General features: G+C 35.3%; 1 protein-coding gene across 1 annotated transcript; it reads left to right on the top strand.

The window, feature by feature from the left end:
* The first annotated feature begins 838 nt into the window (after positions 1-838).
* LOC143701592 (cell adhesion molecule CEACAM5) lies at positions 839-15,340 on the top strand. The gene is made up of 10 exons (XM_077195007.1): positions 839-1,324; positions 1,491-1,547; positions 2,059-2,343; positions 2,980-3,261; positions 4,342-4,605; positions 6,957-7,235; positions 8,144-8,398; positions 9,037-9,157; positions 12,347-12,392; positions 12,947-15,340. Exons 1-9 carry the CDS (start codon positions 1,276-1,278, stop codon positions 12,363-12,365), a joined length of 1,611 nt encoding a protein of 536 aa, XP_077051122.1. The 5' UTR covers positions 839-1,275; the 3' UTR covers positions 12,366-12,392; positions 12,947-15,340.
* Positions 15,341-15,649: the final 309 nt, after the last annotated feature.

Raw genomic sequence — 15,649 nt, 5'->3', positions numbered from 1 at the left:
GGTAACCAAACAGTTGATGGGCCCCATTGACCATTTTTTCCCCAGGTGGAAGACATAGGATAGGGCCCATCAACTGTTTGGTTACTGACATTCTGTCACACTTTAGATTAGGGTCCAATTCTCACTATTAACTACAACTATTGCCTCAATTATCTCCTAATTACTGTTTATTAATTGTAAGGTATAGTTAAGTTTAGATATTGGATTAGGGATGTAGAATATGGTCATGCAGAATAAGGCATTAATATGTGTTTTATAAGTACTAATAAACAGCTAATATCCTTGTAATATGCATGCTAATAAGCAAGTTAATAGTGAGAATTGGACTCTAAACTAAAATTTTCAGCAAAAGAAAGAGATTCATACAGGTTTGGAAAAACGTGAGGGTGAGTAGGCCTAAATTACAAAGTTTTCAATTTTAGGTGAACTATCACTTTAAGTCCCAAAGCACAACATTTATTAATGTTTTGGAGAGCATGTTCAAAGAGACAGTAACTATGATGACTATGATGCTTTAGTGGTAAAGTAAGAGAGAATATAAACACTGATCTAAGAGATCTACAGAAACCATCTTTGTTGAACTCCCTTAATGATGTTAAGGTCAAATCCCTGGCAATTACTAATTATATTCCTAATATTGGCTGATGTTCTTTTGCTTGCTAATAGCCTACGCACACATAATGTATATGCGCAAACATGAAATGTCCCATTTTGACGCTAGGCGTCAGTAGAAGCCACAAGTACATCCTCATTCCCGCATTTGATAATTATTTTTTTCTTTTTCTTTTCCCCCGCCCTCAACTTCAATTTAAATATAACAGCCAAAACGTGCCTTTGTATTGGAGAAATAGCCAAACAGCAGAAACTTACTGTAGCCTACTGCAACATTACCCTCATTTCATTGACATTTTAATGTCTTACTATAACAACACGCAGCATTAATGAATAAAACAATTAACGTAAATAGCCTAATTATTTACACTAATATTTAGTTTACATTGTTTTATTAAGTATTTTATGCACATAGGCAACATGCTGAGTGTTGTTATAGTAAGAAATAAAAATGTCCATGAAATGAGGGTAACGTTAATGTTGCAGTACAGTTTCTTCCACTGGTAGGTATGACATCAGAAGAGAGTACAGGTTAAAAAAGGGGCGTGTTTTCAGATAAACTGGTTAGGTGTGTCCGCGTGAAGTTTCTCAAGTTCTTTCTTACAGAGAAGTCACATCGTCTCACATTCCTCTCTGTCGCTCCAGGGACTTACATCTTTCCATATGGATTTCTATTACTTTAGGGTTCCTTTGCTCATTTTGGCAGCTCTCGGTAAGTTAAAAAAACGTGTTATTTTATTTTTTGTATTTCAAAAACTAAATTTGTGGATGTAAATCTCATGGTATTAATTTGAAGCAGTATCATACGCCGGGACATAATGTGTAGGTTAACCTTTTATTTCACCTGTGTCCTGACTTAAAAATCGTTCCTCTTGTAGGAAGATGCTGTTCCCAAATCAGTCCGCTTCTGAACGACAAAACCAATGGCGTTGTAGGTGAGTCGGTGTGTGTGTGCGTGTGTGTGTTTGTGTGTATGTGAGGATCTACTGCGATATTATAGCCTACACCTGTTCTATAATTAATATCTATATGTTTTCGAATTAAAAATAATTTTAGGCTTAAAATGAAATATTTCTAGGTAGTCTATCTGTCTGGAGAGCTTAAATGTTATCAGTATAATTTAGTATAGAAGTTTGCTATTTTTATTTTTTCTTTAAAAAAAGTTATTAATATTTAAAAAATGTCTGCCAAATCAAAGTCAGTGTGGCATAACTTAAGCCATTTTGTTGTCATGTGACAAGTAAACCTGTTGTGTATTTACAGGACTGGTATTCAAGGTGTATGTATAGATTTTTTTAGTACTTTCAATAGATGGTTAAAGATGGTGTCTTTAACGCTAAATATTTGTTATTTTGGTATAAAACCATGAATGCAATGCTTAGATTCATGTCTAAAAATGTAGCACAGAAGTATTAAACTAGATTTCTCCTCACGACTTTGAACCAGGTAAAAATGTAACCTTCAAAACAACAATTACCTCAACAATGGATTTTCTAACCATATCATGGACTTTCAACAATGGTCGAACCAATGTACCAATAATCACACACCTACCAACAATGGACACCAAAAATATCGAGGAGAAATACGCCAGCAGAGTCAGCTATAATGTGACAACATGCGAGGTTCAGCTCAGATCGCTGGTGAAGGAGGATGAAGGGGAATATATTCTCAATATAGTCACTTCTAAGGGAACGCCACGGACAGGACAAATTGATCTCGAGGTTCTTGGTAAGTATTGAATATCAACTGCAATATTCAGGTATTTAAAGAAACATTTAAAAAACCGGGGTAGTGAAGACTAGTGGTTGAAGGTCTTACTAGAAGACCTTCAACGGAATGGTTGTAGGCAAGTCCTGCACAAGTATGTTAAAAGCATTACTGAGTACTTAAACTTAACTTTAGCAGTTCTTAAAGACTCAGCGTTGCCAACAACGTTGCACTGAATAACACACAAAAAAGTTAATCTCACAAACAATCAGTGATTAATAGGGTGGATAGTATGGAGTTTGCATTGGGGTTTTATAGAACCATGAATGATATGATTGAATCAACCTTTTTGTGGATAGTGATGATGAGTCATTTTGTGACTTACTTTAAACTTTTGATTGTAATATGACTAACTTTAAAGACATTCATCCAGTGACTGGAAATCAAGATTTAGATGTAAAATGTATGTTGTCAAATCTCAGGGTTTGTTATTTGGTTAGTTCTCCCAAGAAACAAGTCAGGACCTGTTACTATTATGCCATGAGCAAGACACTTAACCCCAGGTTTCTTTAAGGTTTCATTACTTGGGAAACTCTAAGCAAGAGCAAAAGATGTTTCTAAATGGACACAATCCATGTTCTTTTCTTTTCTCTCCAGAGCCTGTAACTGACGTCAAGATTTCGTCCAGTCTCCTTGAAGCTGTAGAGTTCAACAGCACAGTGGTTCTGACCTGCTCTGCCAAAGGCTCCTTTACTTACAAGTGGTTCAATGGTTCGGTCCCTTTGGTGTTGGATGGCACACATATGAAGCTGAACTCAGCCGGCAATGAGCTAATTATTACCGAAGTTCGCCGTACAGATCTAAAAGGACCCATCATCTGCATAGCAGAGAATGCACTGGAGTCCGGGAAGAGCGCTCCCTTCAATCTCACTGTGAGCTGTACGTACCTGGTCGCACCCACACATGCATAGTCTGACACATAAATACACAAGCACTGTTTGCCTTAAAGGAACAGTTCACCCAAAAATGTCATGATTTACTCACCCTCATGTTGTCCCAAACCCATATGATGTATTTTAAAACCAATTTATGCGGGAAAGACCCGGCTATGACTCTGCTATTGTATAAGTTCAGAAGTTTCTTTTTTCTTTTTTCATGTTATTATTCAGAAAGTTTAAAAATTCTTAAAACAATAAAATATTTATTTAAATAATGTCAAATGTTTTGGCTGAACAGTTCTGTTAAGACAGTATGATGGAATTGTGTTTTCACACAAATATTCACACATTTCTGCACATACATTACTCTCAGTTAAGTAGCAAAATTTAAAAATTAACAGCCATAGTTACTGGATCTACTGAAGATAAGTTAAGATTGTGTCTTTCGTTTTTACTACCTGCAGTCTTTGTCTCTGCAGATGGTGTGCACTAGAAAGCACACATGACAGCAGAGATCTGAAGAGACTTTCTAGTTAAAACAGGTTCTGGTGCAGGTGTTGGAAAAAATGCAGGCTGAGATTAGATCAAATATAGTTGTGAATGAATGAGCCTGTGAACAGCAGGAAGACGGTAAATGTCTTAAAATAGTGTTTGTGTGTGCATTTACATTCCAAACAGATCAAACCTTTTTTAAAGCCTTTGCGAGGGCATGGTTTGGTCATGAAAGTAAATGGACTGCAGCAGTCTCTATCATCACTTTTTTTAATTATTTTTTAATTTGAAATAGAATGCATTGGCCTAAAGTCCACATGCTCAAAATACACGCTTCTTCTGTACATTGCACAACTAACATGGCGCACTGTTTGATGTTTTTCTGCTAGTGACAACATAATTCCTGGTTATTTCATGTTGAGCCTTTTCTGTCAAAAACTAGAATTTCCCCAAAAAATGGAATGGGAGGTTTTAAGACTTTAATCTTAAGTGTATCAAAAATCCTAAAAGCATAGCTGCCTTGCAAGCACTTTAATAAACCTTTACTCAACCTTCTTTTCATCATCTCCTTTTGTCCTTGTGTGTCTAGATGGCCCTGAGAAAATCGTCATGACGCAGACTCCAACTGATCCATTCCTTAAGAAAGGCTCTAACTTAACACTCACATGCTCTGCCGATTCTGACCCTCCCGCTCAGTTCAACTGGAAAGTTAACGGGGTAGAGATGTTTCAGATGGCCAACATCACCATCACCAATTTAGAGGAAAAACACAGTGGCAACTATAGCTGTGTGGCCAACAACATGAAGACCAACCGCAAAGTTGTCTCATCGGTTGCTTTGGTGACTGTTCTGGGTAAGTCAAAAGCCTAAAGACATGTACCGATGCTTTGAATGCAAACCGAAGTTCCATCAAGTGCATGTTGTATTTCTAGTGCTATTAATATATTCAAATATATACTTATCCGTACACTCGTAAAAATATACCATTGAAAAGTGAAGACATCCATTGAAATCTTTTGATTAGCAGTGGAGCAGCACAGAGATAGACATGCTTTGCCATGGTGACTTCATTGCCAAGAAGAGCGATAAGGATTTAAAAAAAAAAAAATTATCTCTGAGAGAAGAGGAACAAATACCTTTGCCTAGAAGGACAATGGAAACAAAACTGAAAAGAGTCTTGATTTCGGTGTTAAATGTTGAAGGATTAGTTTGCTCGGAACTGACAATTATAAGACATCATTTACTCGCCCTCATGTTATTCCAAACTCGGATGACTACATTTCTTCCGTGGAACACAAATAGGTGAATTGCTCCTGGTTGCACTTTTCCAATGAAGTTACAATGAGTGGGAACTGAGGCTTTCAAACTTCAGAAAGGGCATAAAAGTAGTCCATAAGACTCATGCGCTATAACCCAAGTCTTCTGAAATCATATGATAGCTTTAAGGGAGAATCAGATATAAATTTAAGCTGTTATCTCCCCTAGCTCTCCTTAGTGTGTTTAATGGACCTTTTCAATGAATCAATTGATCTGGTTCGCAAAACTAATTTGAATATTTTATTCACTAAATCAGTGAATGATATTTAAATACCAGTCTTCTATCAAATGGCTTCAGAAGACTTATAGAATATAATGCAAAATTCATATGAAAACAGTTCATTCGTAAAGCTTGAAATCTTTTGTCCCCATTAATTGTAATTGCAATGAAAAGAGTAGCCGCTACAAAATTTCGTGTTTTTTACACTGAAAAAGTTGCAAGGTTTATTAAAGGTATCCTTTAAATTTCACATAGCAACTGCTGTATGTCTGTCTGTCTTTATTCAAAATGGCTTCTTAACTTACAAGTGCTTTTAAAAGATGAACCTGTTCCTCTGCTTTACTGTGAGTCTCGGTTCATGTTAGTGGGTAGAAGTTCCAGGCATGTTCTGCTTTCTTTGACTGAGGGCATTGATTGTAAACGGCTTACATGTCTTCCCCTGAGGTGTTTCCATGTGTGTGAAAGCAGCACGCTAAAGAAAGCAGAATACAAACTTTCTGACGTCACATACGTTTTGGGGTAGACACCTGGCTAAGGTTTCAGTCGCAGAATACCGACTTCTGCTTGGAGGTTCGTCTTAAAGGTGTAACCGTAATGCATTTATTTTGTATAAAATTTAAATTCTGAACGGTTCATGCAAAAAAGCTCAAACATCTTTAATGAGATGATCTAATACAAAGAATTCTCTCAGGTTACATATGCTTTTCTCAAAGCTTACTCGATATGATTTTAGAGAGTTAATTTGCAGCTGTTACATGCGTCTTACCCGAAACTAAAAACAGGAAAACAAACTGTGCTGAATGATAGAGTGTCAGGTATTTGGTGAATGCAATGAGTCTGATTCAAACTGGTGCATTCCACAGTAATGATGTCTGTACAAACACGAGAAGAAGCGATGGTCGAAAAGTGCTGTGGTGAATGAAGTTGCTGTGAGAGCTTATCTTGTGTGGTTAGATTGACTTGTGACTATTGACTATTATATATACAGTAATATCTTGTCCACTTTACAGCTTTTTTTTAGCCAAGAATTGCCCACTTAGACAGAAAACCACTGTCTGACTTGAATTTAAAAAGACCAAACACAAATCAGATTTATTTGTACCATTTACACTACCATTTAAAAGTTTCGGGTCAGGTTTTTTTGTTTTATTTTTTAAAGAAATTGATACTTTTATTCAGGAAGGATGCATTAAATTGATCAAAAGTTACAAATATTTAGAACAAATTGTGTTTTTTTGGAACTTTCTATTCATCAAAGAATTCTGAAAAAAGTATCAGTTTACACAAAACTATATGATATACTGTTGTTATTGTGTTTTCAGCATTGATAATAATAAGAAACATTTCTTGAGCACCAAATCAGCATAGTAAAATGATTTCTGAAGGATCAGTAATGATGCTGAAAATTCAGCTTTGCATCACAGGAATAAATTACATTTTAAAATGCATTACAATAAAAAAGTTATTTTATATTACAAATATTTTTTTTGCTGCATTTTTATTCAAATGAATGCAGTATTGGTGAGCATAAGAGACTTATTTCAAAACATAAAGAAATCTTACCAGCCGTTGTTCTCACCTTCTAATTGACATTATGTCTGTCATTGGGCTCCATATTCTGGAAGCATCACTTATGGTTTGTCTTCTCTTTTGCTGTGTTCTTGTAGAGGCCTTATCTGGAACAAATATCTCCAGCTCCACATCACTTCTCATCGCTGGCAACAGCACAGTCAACCTCACCTGCTCGGCAGCCGCTGGGAAAGCTGAAACCGTGGAATGGCTGAAGGACAGCAAACCTCTGACTCCTGGTGACCGTGTCACCCTTTCAGCCGACAAGAAATCTCTGGCGATTGCTCAAGTTGTTAAAGAGGACATGGGCGAGTACAAGTGCCAATTGAAGAACAAAGTGAACAAAGATGAAGCCAGCTATAAGATGGTGATCAACTGTAAGTGTCCAAGAGAGGACAGTTTCATTGAAATACTGCCTATGTAGTCAGTAAATATATTGTTACATAAATTGTTGCATTGAATGGAGTGCAGCAATTAACATACAACTCTTTAAAATAAAAGTTATTTATTTGTATCGATGGTTCCATGAAGAACCTTTAACATCCATGGAACCTTTTCAATGCCCAAAAAGTTCTTTAGATTATAAAATATTCTTCACAATAAGAAAAGAACGGATGGGGAATCACCAATGGTTCTTTTGTGGCATCGCTGTGAAAAGCCCATTTTTGAAAGCTTTATTTTTAAACCCTAGAATACGTGAAGCAAAAAGCATACACAAATGCATAAAGGGGGTCAAAATCACCTAATTTTTTTAATTTTATATTATTATATTTATATAATTAATGTAATTAATATATATTCAATGTTATATTCCCGGTACCACGGACAAAGCTTTAGCCTAGTCCCAGACTAAAATGCATCTTAAAATATGTCAGACCCATTGTTTTGTCTCAAGATGCACACTAGTAATGTTTATAAAAGTTACTTAGATGTCCGAATTGAACTAAAGCCTAATCCTTGCTTAATTTAAGCCTTGTCTATTGAACTGGGCCATGATTTAATTAATATTATATTCAATCATTTTTTATATTCTTTTTCCATTACTTCACCTCATTGATAAAAAAATCCAGCTGTTACGTGTATATCCATTGTTGAAAATCAAGCATGTTCAAAATTTCACTTCCGAGACACGTGTCATGTCTACTTAGGTTATTTGTGTATCACTTCTCTGTTGTTGTCATGTCTAAACATTAGCCTATCTTGTATTGTTACCGACAGTTTGTTTGCTTTACTCTAATGTAAATGTGACCTGCCTAACTGAGCCAATCTCTCTGATATCTCTCAGACGGTCCAGAGAACGTGAAGATTCAAGCAAAGAAAGCGGTGAAGTTTGAAGAGCCTATAGAGATTTCCTGCTCTGCGGAGTCTGTCCCCCCCAGTACGTACGCATGGAAACTCAACGATACAGCGATGAACTTCAGTCGGTCAATCTATGTTGTTGCAAAGGCCAGTGCTGCGAACAGTGGCATGTACACCTGCGAGGCATTCAACCCAATCACGGGAATGATGAAAAAAACGACACACACACTCGAAGTGACAGGTAAACGAGCCTCAGCATTTTTTTTTGCCTCACAAATAGGCTATTATGCCAATTAATGCTAATTTTACAATGCAATACTGACTACTTATATACTCATACACGGGCATGATGATGATTAATTAAATAAGTTATTAATATTCATATTTCACATTAGTTTATATTATATTATAATAATTTAATTATACTGTGATATATAACATGAAATATATTGTATAATATTATATAAGTAATATTTATCCAATCTTTTGCAATTTTGACATTACTGGCATAGAACAGTTAGTGTGCCTGCCACTTTTGAGTGTTCCTTATCTAGAATTAGACCCAGTCGGGCTGATTATTCGGCCGATATTTATCTATTTTATAACTTATAATGTGCCAGATTAACAGAATTATTAACACAGTTTTATTAATTTATTATTATTTGAGTGCCAAATCTATTAACTGTTTTATTTGTAGTACATAGAGTACAATTTCAAATTCATATTTAAAAAATTCTAATAATTTCAATAATTTAGTGTTCGATCAATTTGCTACTAAATTGTAGTCTCTCTCTCTCTCTCTCTCTTTCTATATATATATATATATATATATATATATATATATATATTATGTTACGTTAAACACCTCATGTTTTGCAGAGGTCGGTGCGGTAGACGAGGGTCTATCTGGAGGAGCCATTGCTGGAATTGTAATTGCTGTGATTATGGCTGTGATCATCATCGCTTGCATTATAAGGTGCAGGAGAAAATCTGCCACAGAGTGAGTCTAAAATTATTCCTCTCCCCTCTCACATTCAGAAAACTGAGTATCCAAAACATGCATGGATAATGAAATGGTTTAAAGCAATTGTTTTTGTCTTTTGGATATATGGGTGTGATCTGACCATCTTTTAAAGTAATGTTCTGGGTTCAATGCAAGTTAAGCTTTCTCTACAGCATTTGTGAATTAAAGGGTTAGATCACCCAAAAATGAAAATTCTGTCATCATTTACTACCCCTCAAGTTGTTCCAAACCTGTATGAGTTTATTTCTTCTGCTGAACACAAAAGAAGATATTTTGAAGAATTGTTGCTGGGCATAAAAATGGACATAAAAAAACTATGGAAGTCAATAGGGTCCAGCAACTGTTTGGTTACCGACATTCTTCAAAAGATCTTTTTAGTGTTCAACAGAAGAAAGAAACTCATACAGGTTTGGAACAACTTGAGGCCGAATAAATGATGACAGAATTTTCATTTTTGGGTGAACTATCCTTTAACGTGATAGTCCAAAAATATACTACAAAAGTCACATGTAAAGAGTAGTAAGTTCACAATGCACGTAAACTGGGCCAGAATTTGGAGTTAGCATGTTGCTAAGGTAATGATGTCATACTCTAGCACGAAACCACATAACAAATAAATTAAATAATCAAATTTTATTAGTATATAATAATATATAAATATAGCTTTGAAAAATTATTTTGTATTTTGTAGTTTTATCAACTAATGTTTCTGTATCCTCAGATGTGTAAACCATTAGGTAATGACAGTTCTTGATTGCACAATGCAATAACTTCACTACTTAACATTTTGACCTCACAGGAAATGGGGGTGGTTTTAGTAACATGAGACGTGACATGTCTATGTCAATCATTAGACCTTCAGACAACCCAAGTGTGTTGTAAGCAAAGAGTATATGTTTGTTGTAAGACATGACTGTCAGAGAGGATATGATGCGCTTTATCACTTCCCGATTCCTTTCCATTCACTGTGATTTGCCGAAGGGGCATTTTAACACAAAATTAATAAATTTTTCTGTTGATCCAGGAAGCACTGGTTAATCATTCTTTTGTAACTTCAGTTTTTTAAGAGTGATGTATGTGTGGTGGTGAGACATCACTAAAAATGTGGCAATATTGTTCAGTGTTGTTCATGGTATGAAACTGAAAACTTTTAGCACTTGTATTTGATAATGTAATAACACATGTCAGTTAAACCTTTTAAGTTTATACACGCCCATTCAAAAGTTTGGGGTTGACAAGATTTTTTTAATGGTAATTCTCTTATGCTCACCAATACTACATTTATTTGATCAAAATACAGTAAAAACAGTCATATTGTGAAATATTATTACAATTTAAAATATTTTAAAATATATATTGTTTTTTGTAACATTTTAAATGTCTTTACAGTTAACAAAAAAATCGAAAACTTTTGAATGGTAGTGAATGTCGTTAAAGGAATAGTTCATATGAAACTAAAATAAAAATTTACATTTTTTTGTACTGTTGATTAATAATAATAAGGTTTCAAGTTTAGACATCTGTTTTCAACTACAGGGGGAAACAAACATTTCAAATTCAAAAGCATGAATGTTGTTCCTGCCAGAAAAACAAATGTCAGTTGATTAATTAAAAAATCCATCATCACACAGACAACCACATGGAATTCTACCTCATGAAGAGAGATAAATGTTTTTTTTTATTTAGTTTGGAAAACATTTGACATTGGTTTAATCAGATAGATGATACTACACAGAAAATCTGTCTTGTTTAGACAAAAATCTGATAGCTAAACGAAGTAAAAAAAGCTTCAAGGCTGATAATTTCATAGAAGGCCACCTAAATGTTCCTAGCTAAATGGATTTTGATAACACGTGTAGCATATGAAAAGGACAAGAAATACTGGAAATGCAAAACCAAAGCTTTGAGGGAATCATATGCAAATGCAACTGATACGTCTAACAGAGAGATGTTTATTTGATAAGAAGCTAGCGCACACTGTCTACACACTCACAGAAATACAAACACACACACTGCATGCAAAAATTCCCAGGTATAGGTGTGTCATCTCATTTATCCTCCATACATTGCAATTCTTTCTGTCAATTCTACGTTACCTTCAAATGTTTGAAATTCAGTTTGTGTACTTGGAAAACGGATCAGATCTGAAACTGAAAGTTGAACTTAAATTTTCCACCTGTGACTAATGCATCCTGGGAGGGAGTGAAGCCTGTCATAGATAACGTTCAACCTTAGTTCATCTCCTCTTAGACCACCTGGAAATGTTTTGTCTTTAATAGCTATTTTCATTAATAGGTTATTTTGTGTGGTTTGCATGTTTTTGACTATAGATACAGTTCGATAAGACACATTTGTAAAGAACATCTCTTTTTTTTCTCACCATTAGTTTTCCTTTCACACTCTGTCTATCTCTATTAATGTTTTTTCTGTTCAGGTGAATAAAATTAATGATGAAATGACATAATTACCTACATTTATCCAGTGTATAATGATCGTTTAATCCGAATCACTCTTGTAGCTCGATGAAAGAATCAGAAAGAGAATTAAAAGGAGATCATTTAGGAATATAGTTGGAATGTTAGTCATGTTCACACACGTCTGTCTCTGTCTCACTTCTTACCCTCGTGAATATTTCTGCCGCAGTTTCAGCCTTGCACAACCGTCTGACTGTTGCTTGCTTATTTTGCACTGTCGTGCATTTCAATGAAGTCTCTCAACGCTATGAGCGTTTGACCTATTTGGCATAGCGTGAATTGTTCAGATATTTTTTTTGTCACTGGAACAGAAATATATGGTTCATCATGTAATTGCATCAAGAGAGAAGAACATAATATGTGTAATTTGTTTGTAACTAGCATATCTTTAATGCTTGTGCAACCACCTAGGTAAGCGAATAGCATTGGCTGTGAGCCGCCTACCTAGACAGCACTACCTAGGTGTGTGCTCCAGACTGGGATATCTTTATGCTTCTTGGCATATCAAAATGTTATGTGCTCAGTGGTGATTGAAGTCTTCAGTCACTTATGAGGTTTTATTTTAGTTCGTCAGAGTCATTTTTCCCATGTTTACCGATTCGGACTACACCCCATTCTTTCCTCATCTTGTGATGTCATTATTTATTTTTCAGTGATCAATGATTAATTTTTTTTCCCCTTTTTGTTTTAGTGTTCCATCTCCATATTAAAGCAAGACCTGGCTGTAAGGTGACCTGGTAAGTCTTCCTCTAGTGGTGCATAGCATCTTTTGTTTTCGGTACAGCAGGCTAACATTATTTATTTAGCTATTTATTGTTTTTTCCATGCCGGCTCTTTGCATTGACTTCGGGCTATTGACACTAGCTTTTCTGCAAACTGCAATGATACGACCGGGCTGACTTTCAAAAGGCTTCCTTAACGCATATCAGTGTCGGTTTTGGCAGCATGCGTTGATTAAGTGTCTAGCTTCACTCTGTACACTTTCGCAAAGATATGCTTGACTTTTTCTTGAAAAGAAAGGAGGGATATGCTTCAATCTGAAGAACTAACAAAGGAGTGGCTGTTGCAAGAAAACTAGTTTTCTTGTCTGTTGTTGGGTGTGGGTAGCTTTCTGCAATGGGAGCCTGTTTTACTCTCAGCGTCATGTTATTTTAATGACAAATGGTGAATATTAAGCGTTCGAATGGGTGAAGCTTTGCCATCGGTGTGCTGAATGTATTCTCAGTCTGTCAGCGTTTGTTTGCACTCTCATTACGTTAATAACCTGAAATCATGTACATGTCTTCCCCAGACTTCAAGACCAACCCTTCAGCCATTTATCAGTCTTTTTTATCTACAAAAGCTCTCTACCAAGGCAACTGGAAAAACTGCTCTCACAACTGACATACACCTGCAGGTTTGGCCTTTTCAGGAGCGCAACGTGTTTTTAAATGTCCTTTTTTTTATATCCTTTTTACCCTGTGCAAACGTACCCCAGTCTTACACACGATAGAGGACGGCGGTTAAACAGCGAGACTGTTTACCTTTATCTGCATCTCTTCCTTCCCTTGGCTGCAGTGGACAGCTCCCTTTGTTCCTCAAGAAACTTGATACAGCCTCCATCACTCTCTCATTCCTTCATCTGACCCTTAACCGACAGGTCGGTCGTCCTGACTTGACGTCTCAGAGGTCATCTTGAAGGAGCTCTGTTTTGGGTAACGCAATCCACCCTGAAATGCACTGAGGGGTGACGAAACAGTCACGTGTTTTTAGATCTCAATGCACCCACAAGGCACTGAAACTTTGAGATTTTAAGACCTGTTCAACATGCTCGGAAGTCCCAGGGGAATGAAGATATGTGGGGCCAACTTACCTTGAAGCCAAAGGCACCGTTGAGTTGTGGATGGAAGGTCATTCGTGGCAAAGCATGCCTTGGAGATCAGATGCATGCTTTAAGCTTCTTAACACCTTTTTCTACCCTTTTTTTAAACCCCCATCTTTTCTTGTGTCTCTTAGTGACCCATACATTTTATTTTAAAAGTAAGGCAAGCTCCCACATGCTTGAACTGAGGAGCGGGAAGAAAAAATGCATTTCTGCGGACAACGACATACCACAGTTTTGCAGCGAAATTGCTACTCTGTCCTTGGGCGTCCCCACAAAGATTCGTCCTGCTGTAATCAGGATTCCAATGGATTCATGTTCTAAAAGAGGCCCGTTTTAAAAATCACCTTGCGTAGACACAGGAACATCTGAAGTTTAAAACTGAAAAGTATTTGTGTTAATACGTTTAAGTTGCTTATTAAATCCGGTATGTGAGAAATCTTTTTTCCTTATCAACAGATATCAAATCCTAATCTTTTTCATGTTTCGTTTTTAACTGTGTCGACCAAAGCAGTGATCTGATCTTGATGATATTGTAGTGATCTTTTATTTTGATCAGATCTCTCTAGATAGAAATTTCTATAAATGAATGGGACATATATCTCCAAGTTCATCCCCTTGCTTTATTTTAAGTGTTATGGCCACAGAAACGTGTAAAAAAAACTCTGCTCCCAGATATATTCAAATATATTTCAAAATGTATTTCAAAATATACAAAAAAAGGCTAAATTAAATAAAATGCTAATAAATATATTTTTTGATTAGTTAATTTTAGCTCTGATTTTCAGCCATTTTCTGTATATTGTCAGTCTAAATATATATATATATATATATATATATATATATATATAGTCCTATATATATATAGGAAATATTTTTTTTGACCCTTGAAATACATTTTGTGTACAATGTCACTAAATGAACATTCATGAGCTAAGCTAAGTTTTTAAAATACAGTATGTACTTTTTTAACGTATATGTATGTGCAAGTCGACAGCAAAAACACACTAACACACATTTATTATATATTTGTGTACTCCATTTTAGCATTAAAACTCAAATATCATAACATTCTGAGCTTTATAACTCCTTGCAAACCTGTAGACAGTTTTATCTCCGGCAGCCTGCGCATGTTTTAGTGGTTTGGGCTGTTTGCTGGAGAGACACGTAATCATATGAGTCTGACCACAGATACACTGTTTTTGTACTGTCAGTGTGGAGACAGACTTCCTTGACACATTTGACAGTTAAGATGGAAACGTCTTATCCTCGTGTACTTTGTAACAAATGTAACAGAAATGTTTTCATATAGGCTAGATAGAATTTAAAATTAAATTGGATAATGTAAATTATTTTGGTTGTGCACAACCTTTTTTGTTCAGTGCTTTAAAGTTATTTGAAGTTACCAAATTGGGCCCTGTAGTAGGGTTAGGTTATTTTTTTTTTTTTTTTTTTTTAGGTGACGCACTGGATATTTGTGAGTAAAATACATGTGCACATGCAGTGGTGCCTTCCAATCAACATGATCTCAGGTTCTGTTTACAGGGTGTTTATATTCTCTCAAAATTACCAGTTCACTCATGTTTTGTATTTTCAATGTTACTTTGAATATAATTTATTTTCAAATGTTTTGCTTTTATGTAACTGTTATATATGTGTCTTTAAAAAAAGAATGTTTGAATTGCCCCACTTTTTCATGTCATTCACTGAATAATAAGAAAAACAATTATTGTAAAACTTATTGTAATTAAATTTGATCTGTTTTCTACACCCAATTTCGTAAGATTTCTTCGAAGAAAGAAATAAATGATTCCTTGAACGTGTTAAGTGTTTGTGTAGATATGTGTGCACGTTTTCTTGAGCCCCTAAAAGAAAGGTAAATATCTTATCTGTATAAAAATATAAATTGAAAATTATAAATAAAATGACTGGAAGTCATGAATTGTCCGTTCCAGATTTGGTGAGGGACATTCTTGAGAGTATATGATTGGACAAAAATCTGTTTAGTAAACGGTGAGTCATCTACTCTGTAAAAAATTATATGATTAGTAAGTTATGACAACATGTTTTTACATTGCTTTAACTAATCAAAATAAGTTAAGCAATTTCAACTTTAGTTATACGAGATTCAAC

Source organism: Siphateles boraxobius, unplaced genomic scaffold (assembly GCF_051911475.1).
Source record: "Siphateles boraxobius isolate OS27281-9 unplaced genomic scaffold, OSU_SipBor_1 33, whole genome shotgun sequence".
In the NCBI taxonomy this organism is placed as follows: domain Eukaryota; kingdom Metazoa; phylum Chordata; class Actinopteri; order Cypriniformes; family Leuciscidae; genus Siphateles; species Siphateles boraxobius.
The sequence above is the reverse complement of the archived record's forward strand: the minus strand, read 5'-3'. Positions and strand labels throughout refer to the sequence as shown.

Coding starts and splice junctions, on each gene's coding strand:
- LOC143701592 (XM_077195007.1), top strand. CDS start 1,276: ATGGATTTCTATTACTTTAGGGTTCCTTTGCTCATTTTGGCAGCTCTC. Junction 7,236..8,143: donor CTATAAGATGGTGATCAACT/GTAAGTGTCCAA, acceptor GATATCTCTCAG/ACGGTCCAGAGAACGTGAAG. Junction 8,399..9,036: donor ACACACACTCGAAGTGACAG/GTAAACGAGCCT, acceptor CATGTTTTGCAG/AGGTCGGTGCGGTAGACGAG.